General features: G+C 52.2%; 1 protein-coding gene across 7 annotated transcripts; it reads right to left on the bottom strand.

The window, feature by feature from the left end:
• Window positions 1-930: 930 nt before the first annotated feature.
• On the bottom strand, window positions 931-18,300 carry LOC106831784 (cytochrome P450 4F3). 7 transcript variants are annotated; one of them, XM_014842187.3, is made up of 13 exons: window positions 18,196-18,300; window positions 17,537-17,735; window positions 13,614-13,758; window positions 12,419-12,472; window positions 12,201-12,328; window positions 10,250-10,371; window positions 9,189-9,459; window positions 8,124-8,190; window positions 7,826-7,955; window positions 2,921-3,054; window positions 2,759-2,823; window positions 2,497-2,579; window positions 931-2,076 (listed from the first exon to the last, which is right to left on the bottom strand). In XM_014842187.3, the coding sequence occupies exons 2-13, from the start codon at window positions 17,732-17,734 to the stop codon at window positions 1,899-1,901; spliced, it is 1,575 nt and encodes a 524-aa protein (XP_014697673.3). In that variant the 5' UTR covers window position 17,735; window positions 18,196-18,300; the 3' UTR covers window positions 931-1,898. The 7 variants fall into 7 exon arrangements, with proteins under 7 accessions (XP_014697673.3, XP_070375395.1, XP_070375394.1 ...); XM_070519294.1 differs by having other exon boundaries at window positions 12,216-12,328; window positions 18,196-18,297; XM_070519293.1 differs by having other exon boundaries at window positions 12,216-12,328; window positions 12,419-12,580; window positions 18,196-18,297.
• Between the last annotated feature and the right edge of the window lie 2,171 nt (window positions 18,301-20,471).

The raw sequence follows: 20,471 nt of genomic DNA on the forward strand, positions 1-20,471 counted from the left end.
GCCTACTACTTCACAGGAAAGGAACTGAGGCTCAGAGAGAGAAACAATTCTCCACAAGCCACACAGCTGGTAAAGAGCAGACTGAGATTGTGACGTTGGTAGTACAACTCCAGGGTGTGGTTGATCCAGGGTCATTTGACCCTGATGGCATCGAGGTGTCTGCTCCACCCGCCCCAAAGAGTAGTCTGGTCCTTGTGACCCAAGATGGAGCTCCAGCCACCACCTCAATGGTCCACGCAACAGGAAGGAGGAGAGGGGAAGACTGGACAGAGAGAGCATCTCAGCTGTCTCTTCAAGAAGGTTCCCGGAATTACTATGTAGTCTTTGACTTCTCCATATGGGACGCGGTACAGTTCTTTAACCAGTCTACCTTCAAGAAAAGCCTTCAGGTATGATTTGTGTTACAGCCAGCCATGCGCATACCTAAAAACTAAGGATTCTAAGAGAGCAAAATGCGTATCCTGATACACAATTAGCAGTCCCCGAACAGGCCATCCTGTTGACTACCAAAACATCCCGTGTGTACCCTTCTTCCTAGACAAGGAACACACTCACAACATCCCAAGGGAGTCACACCCAAAGTCCACCTGCTGCCTCCGTTCAGCCCAGAGTCCAGAGTCTGGGTGATGTGCAGGCCTCCCCTTAACCTGCTGTGGGCTCTTATGGCCTGGAAATCTATACGCTTAAAGGCAACCACCATTCCTACTACATCCAAGAGTGGAGTCATAACTGGACCACGACCACTTAAAATCCCAATTGAGACTTCTGTTTTCCATGAATGGAAAGCCAGGCTACTCGGATTAAACTTTCAGGTTTCTAAAAACAACTCTCAAAGCTGGATACCTTCCCAGTTTCTTAAATGAATAACGACCTGAAAAGACAGTAAAGAAATAGGAAGACACTACTCAAATGAAAACAGGAACCCAGAGATAAAATGAACATTATGTTCATTTTATTACCCTGGAGGCATTTCTCCAGCCAAGAAAATGTGAATCCCTGTTTGGATGTCCTCGTGGTGGGGAGAGAAAAGGCAGAGCCCAGGGAGAGGCCAGGAGGGGAGCGCTCCTCACGTTGGTGGAGACCTCACAAAGCTCCACCCTCAGCATGACAGCAAATGGAAGAGGAGGAGCCTGCAAGTGTCACTGCGGCTTGACTTTAATCTTCCTGGTGGCCTTGGGCACCATGAGCCTTGAACTTCATTTAACTTCATCCTCACCCAGCACGGCTCCTAGGATTCCTCTTACAGAAAGCTGCCTCCTTCAAATTCGACGGATATTATTTCAAATATGGCAGCCACTACCCAGGCAGTGGTAACCAGGCACACAAGAACACTGACCCTAGGAGTGAAAACCAGCAAAAACAGCAGACACTGCAACAGGGACAGACAACACAACACACTATAAAGCATCCGGCTTGTCATGTTCAAGTCAAGACAGTAACACAGTAACCACAGATACATAGCGAAGGGTTCTGAGGTGAGGAAAGATTGGGTATATTAGGAGATGGAACCGAGGTCAGAGCGCTCAGAGCACAGGTTCTCCTCCCGGCTCAGAGCCTCAAATGTGCCCCTTACGTCCGTCCTTCACCCTGGCGCCCTCCTGCTCAGACACCTCCCACAGCTCCCTACTGCCCACAGGATGAAGTCCCTCGTTGGTTTCTAGAAGAACCCTTGAGCGGCGTGGGGCCAAGTGGTCAGCGGGAGAAGCAGGCAGGGTGTCGGACTCAGAGACACCGGCCCCGCCTCCACCCACCACGGCCCCTCCCCATCCCCCGCAGCCACCACCGCCCCCTGCTGGCTCCCGATAGGCTGGGGCAGAGGTGACAGCACAGATTTATTCCTGGGAATCTGCACAGTGAGGTGTGGGGTCGGGGTGGATCCCCGGTCGGGAGGCCGCAGATCACTGGGGGCCCGCGCTCAGCGGCTCCACCCGCAGCCACAGTCCGCCCTCGGCGCGCAGGATCAGCTCCGGCTTCCGGCGCGGCTCCTCCCCGGCCGGCCGGACGCGGAAGCGCAGCAGCGTGAGCGCCAGGACCACCTTCATCTCCGTCATGGCGAACGTCTGCCCGATGCAGTTCCTGCGGCGGGAGTGGGGGCTCGAAGGCGCCCAGGACCCTCATCCCCGCACCATCGCGCCGGAACCTGTCCCGGGACCCCCATGCCCGCACCATCGCGCCGGAACCTGTCCAGAGACCCCCATCCCTGCCCGCAGGCAGAGAGAAGCCTGGGCCTCCGCCAGGGCTTGCACATCCCCTGAGCCTGGCCCAGCCTGCAGCCCGAGCTCAGACCAGAAGACAGGGGGCAGGGGCTCTGAGCACACCGAGGACCCCAGGCCCCAGACCATTACCCATAACCTCCGGGGCAGGGGGGAAGGAGAGCTGGAACTCTGCCCATCTTCACTTTTCCCCTTTTCCCGCCCTCACAGTCATGTTGGGATCTCAATCCCAGACCCCCGCCCCCATCACCACATCCCCACCTCAGATGCCTGCCGTCCTCACCTGGGCCCCGCTGAGAAGGGAATAAAGGCCAGAGGTGACCTCTCCTTGGTGTTTTCTGGGTCGAAGCGAAAGGGATCATAGACCTGGGGGCGAGGCCAAGACAGGGCTGCTGGGTGGGTTCTCCCAGGACCTCCAGCCTTGGAGAGTCAGACGTGTGTATGATGGGGGGAGGTGATGTCTCATTTGTCAGGTCAGAACCCTGCGCCCTCCCCTGGGTCCCCTTAGGGGAGCAGACAAGGATGAGAGTGGGGGGAGGCAGCACCTCAGGGTCTGGCCACACGGATGGGTTGTGGTGGGTCCCGAAAATGCTGATGAGGCAGATAACACCTGTGGGAGAGGAGGGGCCGGTCAGGAAGAGGTCCCCCGCTGGCAGACGGGCCCCTTTTCCTGCCCAGGATGCTCTTCCCCTTGACGTTGAGGGCACCTTTGGGGATGACCCGGCCATCCGGGAGCACAATGTCCTGGGTGCAGCAGCGGGAGACCATTGTCACTGGGGGATGCAACCGCAGACTCTCCTTGATGCACATGGTCAGGAAGGGCAACTGGGCCAGGTCGTCCCTAAGGAAACCCCCAAACAATTATCCAGGGAGCCAAAACAGAGACCCCTCAGCCCTCCTCCTGCCCTGTTAGAGCCTCTCTCCACCTTCCTCTGACCCTCACTCCTATAACAGGATAAATTCCAGATGGATCACACATCTCCAAACTCACTAAGTTGTGTACATTAAATGTGTACAGCTTTTTGTATGTCAATCACATCTCAATACTGTGGTTTGAAAGAAAAGCAATATTACACAAGTGCCAGACTGAGAACATCAGCTAGATATTTTTTAAAGCTTTTCTGAGCAAAACACAACACCCAAAAGCCAACCATAAAATGGTTTTCAAATTTGCATAAAATAAAATAAGTTTTATGGCAAGAAAGTAAAATCAAAAGGCAAAGGAATTATTAAGAAATGAAAGAAACAGCTCCAATGTTTTGCTCTTATTTATCACGGTGCTAGAGATACGAGCTAATGCAATTAGACAAGGGAAAAAAGGAGCGTAGCGCAATTCGAAATGTGGGGATAAACATGTCACTTTTGGTAGAGAGTGATTTTACACTTAGAAAACATGAGAGTCCCCCCCAAAAAAATTATAAGCATCGAAGATCTGGTAACGGGGCTGAATTCTTTTTCTTTCACTCCCTTCTTGTTGTGTGGTGATTTGAATTTTTAATAGCTGATACAGTTAACTGGTTCAAATTAGAAAACTACAAAACACTGTCCCTGTGGCCCAACACCACTCATTTCCCCTCTTTATAGTTTGCTGAGGTTGTTATTTTTGATGTATCCTTCCAGAGTTATGTTTTTGCATCTTAAAAAAAGTTATAAAATGGCATATTATATACTACAAATACTGCTCTGTATCTTTTTCATTTAATAGCATATCAATCTCTTCTTGTCTATCTCCTGGGACTTGTGACAAAAGTTGGGCCTTCCCCAAGGGAAAACAGGATTGAAACAAAAACACAACCCACCAAATGGGAAAAAAAATACTTGCAAACCAAATATCCAACAAAGGATTAATCTCCATAATATGTAAAGAACTCACACAACTCAACAACAAAAAATCAAACAACCTGATCAAAAAATGGGCAGGAGACATGAACAGACATTTCTCCAAAGAAGATATATGGATGGCCAATAGGCACATGAAAAGACGTTCATCATCGCTGATCATCAGGGAAATGCAAATCAAAACTACACTAAGATATCACCTTACACCCGTTAGAATGGCTAAAATAACCAAAACAAAAATAACAAATGTTGGAGAGGTTGTGCGGAAAAAGGAACCCTCATCCACTGCTGGTGGGAATGCAAACTGGTGCAGCCACTGTGGAAAACACTATGGAGACTTCCCAAAAAATTAAAAATAGAGATCCCATATGACCCAGCCATCCCACTACTAGGTATCTATCCAAAGAACTTGAAATCAGCAATTCAAAGAGACCCATGCAACCCTATGTTCATTGCAGCATTATTCATAATAGCCAAGACGTGGAAGCAACCGAAGTGCCCATTGACTGATGAGTGGATAAAGAAGATATGGTATATATATACAATGGAATACTATTCAGTCATAAAATAGGATAAAATTGTCCCATTCATGACAACATGGATGGAGCTTGAGGTATTATGTTAAATGAAATAAGCCAGATAGAGAAAGACAATCTCTGTATGACTCCACTCACATGCGGAAGTTAAACATGTGGACAAAGAGAACAGATTAGTGGTTACCAGGGGAAAGGGGGACTGGGAGGGTGGGCACAAAGGGTGAAGGGGTGCACCTACAATATGGCTGACAAATAATAATGTACAACTGAAATTTCACAATGTTGTAAACTATCATAATCTTGATAAAAAGTAAAATAGAATACAGTTTAAAAAATAGGGCCTTCCCTACCCTGGAACTATAAAACAGTTTTTCCAGGGTTTTTAGACTAGAACTAGAGTTTTAAGACTCCTTTATTTTTTATTTTAAATCTTTGATTCATCTAGATGTTGTATTCTTATAATACATAAACACAGTTTGAATTAACTGTTTTCCAGGTAGCTTCCCAGTTGTTCCAAGATCTTTAATTAAACGATCTTCATTTTTCCTATTTACATGAGACTCCCTCTTTGGTATTTACTATATTCATTAGGCACAAAATTTATAGGCACAAATTACTGGTTTTTCTATGTATAAGCAACAACCAATTAGAAAAGACAACAAGAGAGAAGATTATAATAATATTTATATAGAATACCTGGATTAAAATTGGCAAAAATCTGAAATCTGCATATTCCTACTGAATTTATAAACTTCTCTCAATCCAAATAGAAGATATGATTCACCATAGCAACAAATATATCTAAGGATTAATTTAACAAAATGTGCATAAAATGTCTATGCAAAAATTTTAGACTCTATTAACAAACTAAAGATTTTTTGAATATCCAGAAATGGATGTCCATTCCACACTCTGGGATAGTGTGTGTTAATATTGTGCAATAATCCATTTTCCACAGGCCAATCATACATTCAAGTCAACCAGTAGAATATATCCAATTCAAATGAAAATGTACCTGACATTTTAAAGAACTTGATAAACCTACTCCAAAATTGTTTCTGGGAAAATAAAAGGCGATGAAGAGCTAAGTCAATTTAAAATTGAAAGATTAAAAAGAAGAGGAACTCTACTGTATGTTAAGATTTATCACAAATATGCAGGAGTTAAAAGAACAGTGTAGCACCTCTGCAAGGAGAGGAAAATAGACCCATGGAACAGAATAGAAAGCTGAGAGACAGACACATGAATACGTGAAAACTTAACATCTAGTTAAGGAAACCCACAGAACCCTAGGGTATGGATGGAGGGAATGTCTGCAAAAGAAAATTCTGACAGATCTGACTTCATAAAAATTAGCCCAAAGTAGCCCAAAGAGATGTAAGGTACAACACAGTGAGTTTAATTAACAATACTGTATTATATATTTGAAAGCTGCTAAAAGAGTAGATCTTGAAAGTTCTCATCACAAGAAAGAAAAGTTTGTAACTGTGTGTGGTGATGGACGTTAACCAAACTTACGGTGTCAAGGATAGCCCTAGTCTTCTCTGTAATGTCTCATTTAGTGCAATAAGAACTTGTTCTCACCGTGGTTTATGTCATTCAAAACCACTTTTCCAAAACTCATTCTTCAAGAAAAAGTAAAGAGTTCAAAGTTATACTTTTAATGTGCACACCTGAACTCCCACCTGGACAGAGACAGAAAGAGAGGAGTCATATAAATGTGGGTATAAGGATAGATGTCTTCTAAAAGGAGGCACAGGAATTCATTGACAAGAGTTACCCACAGGGTGCAGATTAAGAAGGAAGTCCATTTTTATTGCAAATTCTTTTGCACTCTTCTTTTTTACTAAGTGCATAATTTTGGTTAAGTCTTGGATTAAAAACAATAAAAGTGTTTCTCCACCTCACAGGACCGCTGTGCTGAGCAAGACTTGGAGTGAACACTTCCTCCAAAACGCCTGTCCAGTCCAACGTCTCCTCACCAGCCCCCAGCCCCTGGCCTGGCTCAGGCCTCGGATCTCCTCCCTGGGCCCGATCCTACAGCTTGTCCTCTCCAGCAGGCCCCCCAGCCCTAGAAATCTCTCTCTGCTACCCAGATCTCACCTGTCCTCCTCCTGCTCAAACACCTTCCTTGGTTCCCCATTGCCTTTGACTTAAAATTGGAGCACTTAACATTTCACTAAAGTCTTCCACAACCGGCCTCTCCTGCCATCTCCCAGCCTCATCATCTCACCATGAGTCACTCTCTCTCTCTCTCTCTCTCATTCTCCCTCCCTTCCTCTCTCCTTCCCTTCCTTTGTCTCTCCATCCCTCACTCTCTCTCCCTCTCTTGCTCCCTCCTTCCCTCTCCTTTCTCTCTCTCTCCTTCCCCCTCCTCCATTCTATTCCTCTCTCCCGCTCTTTGTCTCTCTTTATCTCTCCCTCTCTGCTACCTTCCCTCCCCCTCTCCCTCTGCCTGTGCCCTTCTCCTCCCCATCACTTTTGCCCACACTATCTTCTTGACAGAACCGCACACAACTACACCCAAATGTCTACTGATCAGCATTCAAGGTCTCAGCTGAGAACTCTCTCCACCCTCAGTCTTGCCTGTCATGCTCTGAACCCAGGCCCTGCCCATGTGGACTGGGAGTGTCCTGACCTGGGACGATCCCCCACCAGCCTGGGAGCCCCTGGAAGGCGCAGGCCGGGTCTGGGTCCTTCCCGGGTCTCCAGGACACAGGATAGGGCTGGGAAGAGTTGGGGACAGCAAGAATTGGGGATGGGCAGGCAGTGTGGCAGTGTTTGCTGAATGGGGACTGGATGGATGAAGGTGGAGGTGTTCATGGACAAGAGTTGAGTGACTTCAATCCTCAGGTGTCCCCTGTGAACCCTGGACTGAACAATATGATAGGAGTTAGGAGCCCAGCAAACATCCAGGTGGTGAAGATGTTTGAAAGAATGCGATTTCAGAGAGAAAAGTAAGGGAGCAGAAGGGAGGTTCACTCTCTGAACAGGTCCTAAGGGGCATGATCTGCCCTCACACATTGCACTAATTCTCTTGCCGTCCAGATCTTCTACCCAGAAGGCTGTAACCTGTCCTTAGAGACCCGGGCTGGGTACCTGACCCCACCTCTGGGCTCTGCTCCTATTCCCACTAAGCAAAAATCACAGAATGGACGAAAAGACCTTCCCACACCCAGCTGGGGAGCAGAGACAAGGAGAGGGTTTCAGGAACAGACCATGTGCACCTGCACTCACCACTCAATCTCTTTAGGCTCGCGGTCCCTCAGGAGCTCTCGCACCTCCTGCCGGCACCGCTCCTGGTGCTCCGGGTGCCTCGCGAGGTTGTACAGGACCCAGGCGAGGCCGCTGGCTGTGGTGTCATGTCCTGAGAGGCAGCCAGACAAGTTTGGGTTTCTGGGAGGCTTCAGCACCAGAAGGTGGACAGCGTCCTTACGTTGAGGCCCTCAGGGAGGATGGGGGGCGATGCAGTGGTCCAGGGGCCACCAGCCAAGTCCCTGGGATAAAGAAACCCCTGCCCCTTCTGTAATCTCACCCGCAAACATAAAGGTGTCAGCTTCAGCTCGGATGTCCTCATCTGACAGTTCCTTCCCATCTTCATCCTGGAGAGAAAGCAAGACCCCCCACATCACCGGCTCCTAGGGGCCCTGAGACAATCTCTGAAGCTCCAACATCCACCCAGGACCCCAAGCCAACCCTGCACTCCTGGACCTCCCTTTGTCCCTATCACCAGAGGCCCCACCCCACAGGCCTCCTCCTTGGCATCCTTGCCTCCTCTCTTGTCCCTGGTGGGAGGAATGAATGATCCATGAACATTTCCATGGTTCTACGTGATGAAGGCTTTCTGAGAAAAATATATTGGCAACCCAAGCTGCAGGATGATTGACTGGCAACTTGCCTTGGAAGTTAGACATTGAGCATCGCTCCAGAGCCATTTGCTCACATTGTTGGATGGTAGATCCAGAGATTCCTTATCTCCCCTGGAGATAACCCTACAGAACCTACAGACTTTGCCTTCTCACTGAAGATCTGCTTATATTCCAGAAGATTCTCCTTCTCCTTCTCTCCTTGTCTCTCTCACCATAAGGAAGAAGGGACAGATGAGTCAGCTGTCCTAAGTTCCAAGGTTCATACTGTGGGTGCACCTCTCTCGTGATGCAAGCATGGCTGCATGCACAGGTAACAACATCACACCACCCTCACAGGAACTTGGGAATGGGGAACCAGAGCCACACTTCTGCTCTGGCTACTGTTACTGCTGTGAGCAATAAGTGGGCTGCTCTGAGCCAGCGTTCTGACATAGATATAATATATATATATTAGACTTCATAAGTTAGTCGTATGTATATCTGTATATGACTAACTTATTAAGTAGAGTAAAGTCTCAGGCCCTGCCCAGCATCAGTTTCACACTTAACAGCTCCCCAGAGCCTGCATTCCACACAGTCATCTCTAAAACATACCCCTGACCCATCCCTCCCGTCCTCAAGCACCTTCCATGGCTCCCCACTTCCCTCTGGGTCAGGTCCAAGTTCTTCTATCTCACATTTGAAATCAAGGTGCATTCTACTTCTTGAATTCAGGTCCCAGAGAAGCCCACCTTAGCCAGCAGGAGCACATCGATGAAGTCCAAAGTCTTGACCTTAGCCTTGGCCTTGAGGAGGTCATCAAGACCCTGATCAGGGAGGGTGCGACGCCGCTCCTGGATGACAGAATCTGTGAAGTCATGCACCAGGCGGCAGGCCCTACGGAAGCGCCGTCCATCAGTGGTGAGGTGGTACAGGAAGTCCATGTGCAGGATGATTTGCTGGTGCCGCTTTGTCACAAGGGCACTGAGCTCCAAGATGGCAGCAATATATTCACTAGGCTTCCTGCAGGATGTGGGCATGAAGAGAGGCAACAACTTAGCTCACCTGAAGCCCAGGAAGCACCTCCCACCAGAAATCAGGCCCTACATCCTATGGGGAAATTGAGTCTCCAGGAACAGATGGCCCCACAGATGGATGGTGGGGACGATCCAGGAGACGTGACTCTCCAGTCTTTCTTCTCTCCCTTCTTCCTTTCCTGTCTCTGTGAGCTGCCTCCATGTGCCAGGTGCCAAGGGCACAGCTGAGACATCATGCTTCTCTCCTCTCTCTCCTACCAATATCTGCCCCTTCTCCTTCCAAAACCGTCCACACAGCTCAGACCTTGTCCTCTCCCAACTGACAATGGACCTAGCCTCCTCCTGAGTCTCCATGCATCCAGTGTCAACACCACCTGTGTCTACACAAGTCTTCTCTAGAGTCAGACGTCCAAGCTCAGCTTGACCCTCATCTGCTCAAACACCTTCCATGGTTCCCTGGACACCTCAAGCAAGTTGATAGTGCTTTGCCTGGCTTTTCAATGTCATTAAGATCTACCCCCACCTATACCTCCAACCCCATTTCCCAGGTGTCTCCTTACTGTTGCACACACTCTGCTCGTCCTAGCCTCCTGTCCTGTATTAAACATTTCTAACTACCTGAAAATATTGCTCTTTCCCTTTTCCATTCCCCCATTCAGTGTCCAGCTTGGACCCTTGTCACCCAGGAAAGCTCTTCTGATTGCCATGGTCAGTCTTCCCCCATCTATTCCCTTGCATCTATAGAGCGTGTTCCCTGGCCCTGGGCAAGGACTCACTCCTGGCAGTTACTGTCGAAACTGAAGACACATTTCTGCAGACTGTCGAGGGTCATGAGGCTGATGTGCTCAAACATGTCCAGATGGGCACTGCCCTCCGAGGCCAGGCGCTTCCACTTGGCCTGGACAGAGAAGCGGCAGAGCCAGGGCTGGGACTGGCCTCCCCTCAGCCCCGCCCCAACCCAACACCAGGATGGGCTCCCCAGACCCGGCCTCTTGAACCCAAGCACCTGTCCTGTGGAGGACCAGGCATGAGCGGGAGTGGACACTGTTACTGTGAGGACATGAAGACCCCACGGCTGGGAGTCAGGAGACCTGCATTCCAGTCCTGGCTCTGCCTGTTACACTCTGTGCACCCTTGGCCAGCTCATTGCCTTCCTCTGGGCTCCACTTGTCAAATCCTCAGTGACAGGTCAGATGACCTGCTTTTGTGTCAGACAAACCAGGTTGGAATCCCAGCTCCACTTGTTAGCTCACTTGCCGTCTGTGTGAACTCAAGCAACTCCCTAACCTCTCTCAGCCTCAGTTTCACCATCTGCAATGGGGAAAAAGAATCTCCACCTCACAGGGACATGAAAATTAAATTAGACAGCACACATCATGGAATTGCCATGTAACTTCTAGCATATAGAATGTGCTCAATAAATGCTAGCTTTCATCATCCTATTGTTATAAATTGGCTAGGAGACTGTCCCCTATGTTGGTAGCGGTAGTCTTCCATGGGCCCTGAGCACCCTGCACATTCTTGCTGGGTATGCCAAAAACATGTTCTTTACCTGGGCCATTTCTCAGAGTTGTGTTTGCAGCAAACAACATTGAGGGAAGAGGAAATGTCTCCCCCCGGGCACATATCAGGCTTGCTTCCTATTGCAATGAAACTCACACAGTCCCTAAACCTAGTGCTCCTCCTGTGCATTGCAACATACTGCATGAGCAGGCATCCGTGGAAGCCCACCTGTGTTGTCCTCATGGGATTTGGGGACATGGAGAAAGAATGCAAACCAACAATAGGCACGTGCCGTTTGCTGAGCCATGAGTAATAAACTGTCCTTTGTCTCTGGTTCAGGAGTCTCATGTCTTCTGGCAGGATCCACAAAACAGTAATGAGCTTACTTGTTAGCTCGCAAGTGTGGAAAAGTCCCAGGCACTTCACAAAACCCCCACCTCCAATGCTTCACCTCCCTACATCCACCCTTTGCAATGTGCCTGTGAACTTCCATGAGGAGAAGGCACCCATTTCACCACCCTTTCATTCTGGGCTGGCCTTTGGACTTGCTTTGGCCAATGTGGTAAAAATGATGAGTGATCATCCTAAACCTAGAGCTCAAGAGGCATTGCAGCTTCCTCTCAGCCTCTCGGAACCCAGCCTTTGCCGTGTGAACAGCCTGAAATGCCTTCTGGAGGGAGGGAACCACACGAGAGGATTGTCCCAGCTGAGAGCATCCTAGACCAGCCTGCAGCCAACCAGGCCCCAAACACGTGAGAGGACTGAGCCCAGAACAGCAAAGTACCTGACCTACAAGTGACCACAGATACATGAGTGACCCCATCCACGTCCAGAAGAAGCAGCTCACTGACTCGTAGACTTGTTAGCAATAATGAAACCTTATATATTGAAAAGTGGCTTGTTACTCCATATTCAGGACTCAACATGCAATATTCATCACTATCGTCAACAGTGTCTCAGGATTCCAAGGCTTCTGAGAGGGAAACATAGAAACTAGCACATGAGCGCCTACTATGTGCCAGGGACAGGAGTCCATTACGTCATCTTGATCACCCTGCAAAGTGAGGCTCATTATCCCCAGTTTACAGCTGAGGAAACCGAGGCTCAGAAAGGAGAAGCAATGGCCCCAAAGCTACCCAGAAGAGCCAGAATTCCAGACAAGATGTCTCTGAGCCCCCATTGCCCCCGAGGCTCCAGGTAGGAGCTTGGGTTCAAGAGACTCACATGCATGATATTCACACTGTCATTGAAAATCCTCACGTAGGACTTCAGGATGTTGAAGTGGAAGGCGGGTGTCAGCATGCGGCGGTGCCTGCTCCACTTGTCACCGCCACTCAGCGGGAGCCCATCCCCTGGTAGGGGCAGCCACAGAGAGTGAGCAAGGGAGGGCCTTCCCCTGCCCCCCAAGGTAGTCCCCAATCCCCTCACACACAGTTGCTCACCCAGCCAGGGCTTCAGGAATCTGTAGAAGACCATGTCCTTAGGCGCGATGGCAGCTGACATGAGAGATAAGCCATCAGGGGCCATGGAGCGGGGGAGGGGAGGGCCTTTTGAGGCAAGGTGGGGCCCCAGCCAGACGTGTGCACTCCCCCTCCATGCCCAGCCTAGATGGAGTGGGGCAAGAGCAGAGGAAGCTGGGAGGAGGGGCGAGGTGAAGGGGGAGCACACCAGGCTGCACTGTAGAGTAGAGCAAGGGCAGATGCCACAGACACACCCCTACGTGCTTAGATGCATCCCAACATGGCACAACATGCCCCAGCACGGCTCAGCATGGCTCCTACAGGTTCCAACATGTTCTAAACACCCGAGCACAGCCCAGCACTCTACAAAACACCTTCACAGGGACCTGGGACACCGTGTCTGCCCAACTCTCACATCTCCTGGGACAGCTGACATGGCCTCACCATGCACTAACATGTCCTGACATGAAACAACATGCATGACACACCCTGACATCACACAACGTGCTCTGACATGGACCTGAAGACATGACCTCAGCATGTCCTACAGACAGGACTTAAACGCAGTCCCATTAATGTCACAGACGTGGACCAGTTGTGATCCAGAAATATGCTAAGACCTGCCTCAGACAAGACTCATATAAGGTTTCAGGCATTTCTCTCAGGGACCCGGGTCGCAGAGATCAGACAAACCCCAAATGTAACCCAGACATGACCAGCAGGAGAACCAGACACACTCAGGCGGCATCAGACAAGACCCAGACAGACTCCAACATGCCTCGATGTCCTTGACCACAGCTGAGCCCTAGACATGACTCAGACCATCGCCACTTGATCCAAGGAGTAAACATATACCAGCTGTAACCAAATATAACATATACCACGTGTAACCAAGTGTAACATGCACTAGCCGTAACCAAGTGTAACATATACCAGCTGTAACTAGGACCCAGGTGGAAATGCAAATGTGACCAGACGGGCCATACAGCAGACATCACACAGACACAGCCTCGGCATGAGCAGACACGACCAGCGGTCAGGCAAGTGGGGATCTAGGTAAGACAGAGGTAGTGTGATCTCCACCACGGCCCCTCCTGTCTGCACTGGGTCACCTGCCCAGCTGGAGGCAGCACAGAGACCTCAGCAGCAGGCAATCTGTGGCCAGCGGGGTGTCTACCTGGAGCAAAGAGCACCGGCTTGATGCAGGTGGGGTGAAAGATGCGGATGACTGCATGCCAGGGCCCCACCCACCAGCAGCACACGTCCCCATAGGTCCTCGCCAGGTCCTGTGTGTACAGAAGACCTTCCTCCGAGCTCCGAATCTGGAGAGGAACAAAGAGGAACTGAACCACCCTTCCAGGTGGCCAGAGGGAAGGACCTGCAGGGCAGAGACCCAGACCTGAGCCCCGTGAATCCCACCCAGCAGCTCATCCTCCTCCTGGGATCCCTCCCCACACCTTCCATACACGACAACTGAGGTCCCTCAGTTACAGGGACAGAAAGGGTCCTTCCCCATTTGAATCCCAAATCCATGTTCACCTGACTTCTCTCCTATCCCCGTTTTCTGGATAAGGAGACTGAGTCACTGAACGATATGAAGTTACTTGCCCACAGCCTTCCAGGTCATAAGTGGTGTGCCTGAGACCTGAGCCCAGGCCCAGGTCTGTCTGAATCCAGGGCCTGAGTTCTTAACCATCAAACTGCCTTGAACCCCAGAACAATAGCTCTGAGAACCCTATGCCTGCCGATCCGGGCAATCGGAGTCACAGTGACTGCATGAGGAACTGGTCCTGTGACCTAAGCAGGCAAACTAAAGCAAATCCTGCAGCTCTCCCTGGAACTGTTGGGCACGAGCTCGTGTTTCCATGGGAGCTGAGCTTCTGGGACTCATCTTGACCAGCGTGAGAGTGAAGCCATCACAGAGGGACACAGAACTAACAGACGAAGACCGACTCCTGATGACACTGTCTGAGACCTGGATCCAGCCGTGCCTGAAGACAAGATCCCTGGCCTGAACAGTCAGTCAATTCCCTTTCTTTGCTTAGACCATACAGGGTAGACATTCCACCACTCACAGCTGAAAGAGACTGGCAGCCAGAGAGAGCCAGGGACCTGCCTAGAGTCGCCCAGCATTTTGGTGTTGGAGCCAAGGTCCCTGTCAGCTGCTGCCTGTTCCCCTCTTCAGCCTGGTCTGTCTGGAAGTGAGAAAGGCAGGGGGCAGCAGAAGGGAGCCTGGCTGGGGTGGGGTCTGCTTGGGGCGATTCCTGGGGCCTGGAGCAGGAGGGCCATGAGCTTGAAGAGGACAAGCCACAGGAGGGAGTGGAAGGAATCAACCCATCAAAGGTGGACATCATGAAAATAGCAGCCCAGATCCTGCACCAGCCTCAAGCCCTCAAGCTCTGGCCTGGGGGTGGGCGGGGTTGAGGCCAGGCCTGGTAGGGGGCCTCGGATGCTATCTTGCCCACTGCACCCCTCTGCCCTCTGCTTTAGAAAATTTCTGCTCATTGTTTCAGACCCAGTTCCAGAAACTCCTTCTCCAGGAAGCCTTCCAGCCTGGCCCAGCAGAGACCTTGCTTCTCCTCTGCGCTGCCTCACTCCTCTCCTTCCAGCCCATTCCTCACCACTCGAGGTCGGGGATCTCTCTGTCTAGACCTGTCTTCTAAGAGTGAGGATCCCCCAGGACAAGAACTTGCATTGAGGCCTCTTGGGGCCCCAGGGGTGCCCAGGACAGCAGGGCAGGGGGCAAACAGCAGTGGAGGGAGGATTGGTGAGATGGGGGTTGGTGAAAAAAGGAAGGAAAGAGGAAGACAACTGAGAGGAGAGGGGCAGAGGGCCAGGGTCCTGCAGGGGCTGCACAGAAGCTTGCAGGGAGAAGCTAGGAGCCCGCGGATGCACCACGGTGCCACCACCACAAGCTCTGCGTGGGTACCTGAGGCGCAGAGGACAGTCGGGACCATGTCGGGGTGGCAGAGAGTGACAAGGGGCATGACGGGGCCCACCCGGGTCACAAATCCCTGGGGGTAGTTGGCCACCAGCTGAGTAACAACTCTCATGCCTTGCTCAGTGGGGGTGACCTGCAAGCAAGGAGGGGCCATCACTCCCCAGAAGCAGCCACGGCATGTCCCCCCTGCAGCCTCTGCAGTGGACACTGTGTCCAGATTACGCACGGATGGGGGAATTCTGGCTTCCTGCTGCTCCTTTCCTCTCAGGGTAGGAGGGTCCCTGAGGCCTCTCCAAGTCCCAAGGGAGCAACCAGGGCACAGGGAGAAGACACGCTCTGCACACAGAGGCCGACCTTGGCTCCAGAAGATGGATTTCCCTCATCCTGGGAGTGATTGCATCCCCGGGGCGGCCACATGGGGAGGCGCTCAAGGGGGAGGTTTGTGGGCAGGAGGGTGGGCTCAGGACCTGTCCCTGGGCCAAGTGTCTCTCACCTGCTTTAATATCCTGCTTCTCCAAACAGACTCCACTGCCTCGAGTAGTGATGTTTGCAGACCCAGGACATTTCAGTCCTGGCAGCACCAGCAGACACACAGGAGCTCTGTCCATCACTCAAGAGGGCAGCTCCCACCGATGAACCCCTTATGAAGCTGGCCACTGTGCACACTGCGTCCTGTCTGTCTCTCTAGCTCTCACACTGTGTCCTGTCTGTCTCTCTGTCTCTCATAATGCATCCTGTCTCTCTATCTCTTCTGAACCTATGTACACACACATATCTTGAAATTTCCCATGAAAATACTCAGACCTCCAAGAGGAGAAACAGTGGTGTATGGCTCCCAGTAATGTGAATTCGCTAGTCCATCCTGCAATCCAAGCCTGAAAAATACCCCCAGAGTTTTCAGGTAGTTGAACTTTTCACCTGTGACCCCTCCCTGCTCCCAAGGATGCTGAGACAAACACTCAAAGCACTTCAACGAATTGACCCAGAGAGGAATAGTCACTCAGCCAAGGTAACACAGTGAGGGAGCTGGACGTGGGAAGACTGTCCATGACCAGCCCCCACAGCTCAGCCCTCAGAGGAGGAGGCAGACCTGCAGGAACCACGGCATTCCCGCTGCCCCCAGGGCCCAGAGAACATCCCAAGACCCAGAATCCCAGGAATGCCTCACAATGAGCTTCGGAACATCCCCCTTCTGAACTTTGTCACGAGAACAGTGAAATCACAGGAAGTGCTCCCCTGAGCTGCAGCTCTCGCCCCCCGGGAAGGGAAGGAAAGTTGTACTCATCCCTCAGCTGGTCCAGAGGACAGGAGGAGTAGGCAGTCAGCTCTGTGGCCATGACGGAGACGGGTGAAGGCACGTTCTCCACCCAGGTCCTCAACACTTGCTGTGAGCGCCCGCTGTCCACCCGCCCCTGGGCTGGCCCTGCCATGTCTGCTACCAGAGCTGCCATCGAGGTGGAGAGATAGATAATAAGTACTTGGACAATTAACGTTTAATTAAGCATGAGCAGGACCAAGTGAAAGGTGAAGGCCTGGGTGTGGGCAGGCAGCGGAACAGGCCTCTGAAAGGGAAGTGAGTGGCCTAGTTCCTCCAGGTTGGGCAACGGGGCCCATTGAGACATCTTGGGGGGAAGAGTCAGATGAGAGGAAGGGGTCCCAGGAAGGGGTGGGGAGCTGTGCCCAGTGGGTGGGGGTGGGGAGGCCATAGCTAATTCGTGTGTGGCAACTGCAGCCCAGCGTGAGCAGACTCAAGGAAACGGGCCAGGCAGAGCCGACTCTGGACAGGGCCCCCAAGGCCATCTCAAGCTCAGCGGTGCAGACTGGGAATGCCAGGGGGTCACACTCTGTGCAGCCCGCCCTGGGAGCCCCTCAGAGCTGCACTGATGGATCCAGAGCAGGCTTGGGGTGGGGGACAAGGATGTGGGAGACTCTCAGAGCTGCACTGATGGATCCAGAGCAGGCTTGGGGTGGGGACAAGGACGTGGCAAAGGCGTGGGATGGCAGAGCAGAGAAACTAGTGAGTGAGCAAGGAGGGGCCGCCTGGGCCTCCCTCTCACTTCCGCTCTCCTAGACCACAGCCCAACCCTGAGCCCCATTCCTGACCCCTCAGGAAGTCGATCCACCCTGACGCCCCAGACCCCTCCTGCTGCCACACTAACCAGGCCTAGGTGACCCCAAAACCAGTTCCGTTTGGGGGGCTGCGGGAAGCATCGCAGGCGGTGAACAATGTCATAGAAGGTGTAGGTCCAGGCCAGGACGTGGGCCAGGAGCCAGGAGGCCCCGACCAGCAACAGGAGCAGCCACGGGGAGGCTGCCACAGGCCCGAGTCCCAGCCAGGACAGGCTCAGCTGCGGCATCCTGCAGGGCACACAGGGTGGAGGGTGAGCTCCTGGGGCCCAGGAAAAGCCAGGTGTTGGTGAGCTCGAGGCACAGACAGACAGCTCACAAAGAGAGCGAGGACCAAGGGTATGAGGGGCAGGACAGGGAGGGGCAGGGATGGCGAGGGCTGGGGCCAGGGCAGGGAGGGCTCAGAGAAGGGCTCAGAGAGGGGAGGGAGTCCGTGGAAATCCAGAGGGAGAGGAAGAAACAGACAGACAGGCAGACAGACAGAGACACAGAGACAGACAGAGGAGAAGAGATAAAGAGGAAGAGAGACTAAGGAGGAAAGGCACAAACTGAATCAGTGGCAGGTTGCCAGAGGCGCCAGTTACAGGAAACCACCACCTCAGGCCAACTCACTCCCTGGAGCCACCCCTGCCCTGGGCAGCGCCCTCCCCACTCCAGGCCAGCACCTCCTTCCCTGGACCCCAGCCCGCACCTCCTGTCTGCAGCTGCACACAGCTCCTCTCCCCTGCTCCTGGGAAGTCTCGGCCCCTGGGCCCTGACCTGGGGAGGCTGGCAGGGCCAGACTGGGCCAGCCAATCCCCACACACCTGCTTACTTCCTCCCCACCTGACCACAGGCCCAGATGGAGGTGGGGGAGGGGAACCAGTGTTGTCAAGAGAGGCCTATGAACAAGCTCACGGTCACACAGCATGGATGCTTGCTCCTCAGTACTCAGCACCTTCCTCGTGGGGTGGAGGGGGAAATTTGGGGGGCAGGCAGACTCTGGACCCCAAGTTTACAGCTGCCCCTGCCCTTCCCAGTCCAAGGTGTGGGAGGTGAAAGGTTACAATTGAGAGTTCAGGTGCCAGGTCAGCAAGGCCAGGCCAAACCTTGTCCCCACACATCTCCTGGGCTCTTGTCCACATGAGGGGCCAGGAGGGAGTCATGCACTGTTTCTTGGTGCAGAATCAGGAAGCTCAGACACAGGGAGCCTCTGGCCCCAGGACGGCACAGCCTGGCAGGAAGTCAAGACCTACCCCCAGGTAGCCCAGGGCCTGGGTTGAGACATGAGTGCTGGGAACGGGAACGAAGCCCCCAGCCTCGTGGGGCTCACCCACACCAGACTCTGGGGTAAGGAGCCCCGTCAGGCGAGGGCATGTGGAGGAGTGGGGGGGTGAGGCTGCAGGGGGTCATGAGAGCACAGGATACAGACAGCGGAGGGCAGAGCTGAGAGAGCCTGGGTGGAGTCCTGCCCGTCCTCACTCTGACTGTAGGCTGTGCCGGCCCTCTCTGGGCTCAGGGTTCCATCTGGGAAATGGGATGTCAGATGAGGGCCTGAGGGGGGCAGAGGAGGGTTCCACAGGAAGGTGAGAAGGATCGGGAGCCCCAAAAAGACGGTGTGAAGGAAAAGGGCAGGTAACTAGTCCTTGTTCTGCTGTGTGCCAATACTCCACATAAAGTAGACCTACTCTGTGCAGAGGACAGTATGTAAAGGGTGCCTACTATGTGCTGGATACCTCACAAAGCATCCCTACAGCCTGTCAGGAGCTCTACATAAAGCATGCCTGATGGATTGTATTAGTTTTGTTGGTGACATGTTGTAGTCTACACAGAAGTCGACTATAATGACGTACTCCTGAAAGTTATAAAATGTTATAAACCAATGTTACTTTAATAAAAGATGCCTACTGTGTGTCAGGTGTTCTACATAAAGTACATTTACTCTGTACAAAGTACTTTACATAAAGCATGCCTACTTTGTTCCGAGTACTCTAGAAAAAGTGTACCTACTATGTGCCCAGTACTCAAATCCTCTCTACTGCATGCCAGGTGTTCTACATAAGGCATGCCTACTGTGTGCTGGATACTCTACACAAAGCATCCCTACTGTGTGCAGGGTACTATATGTGAAATGCTCCTCCCGTGTGTCAGGTGACATACATAAGGTAAACCTACTGTGTGCCAGATGTCCTGTCAGCAGGATAAAGCATCACCCTCCCCTCAATCTCTGGGCCAGCACCCTGGGATCAGGCAGAGAGACCCAGGCAATGCATCTGCTTGAGGGAAGATGCCGACTTAACTCAAGAGTGAACGGAGGCACAGAGGGGGCAAGACTCGAGCCCAAGTTGCAGGGCTGGTCATGCTCCCATGCCCAAGCCCTTCCCTCTGCCATGCTGCTCCACCCCCACTCATAAGGGACAATGCCCTATTAACCCAGGGACATTTGTGATGGCGGAATCAAAGGCAATGCGGTGACCCCAGAGGGGACATCTTGAGACCCTTGTGTCACCCCGCGGATCACCCTCCCACATCCAGGAGCCACCACCCAAAGGATCTAGTGCACCCCTCCTGGGCCTCCCCTGATCCTGTCCAGAAGGGCCCTGTGGGATGGTCTCAGGTGAGGAGCTCAAAGGATGGGGCTCCTGGCAGAGCTACGGAGCAGGATGGTGGGGGAAAGACAGTCCTCCTGACACTGGTGGGATGTTGGGGAGACCCCAAACCTCCCTCTCCCCGTCCCACTGGCTGGGGGATTCAGGTCCTAGAGCCCTCAGTGCCATGGGGTGCGCCATCCCCCCAGAATCTCCTCCAGTGCCCAGAGGTGCTCAGCTCACTGCGGACCTACTGTGTGCCAGGAATATGCAGGCAGCCGAGAACAGGAACGGTGGCCACCACCAGCATTTGGCAACAAGCCACTGAAGCTGTTTTAAGCCCTTTAGACATATTACCCATTTTTTTCATTTTGTGGATGAATAAACTGAGAACGAAAAC

The sequence above is a fragment of the Equus asinus genome, chromosome 10, assembly GCF_041296235.1.
Source record: "Equus asinus isolate D_3611 breed Donkey chromosome 10, EquAss-T2T_v2, whole genome shotgun sequence".
In the NCBI taxonomy this organism is placed as follows: domain Eukaryota; kingdom Metazoa; phylum Chordata; class Mammalia; order Perissodactyla; family Equidae; genus Equus; species Equus asinus.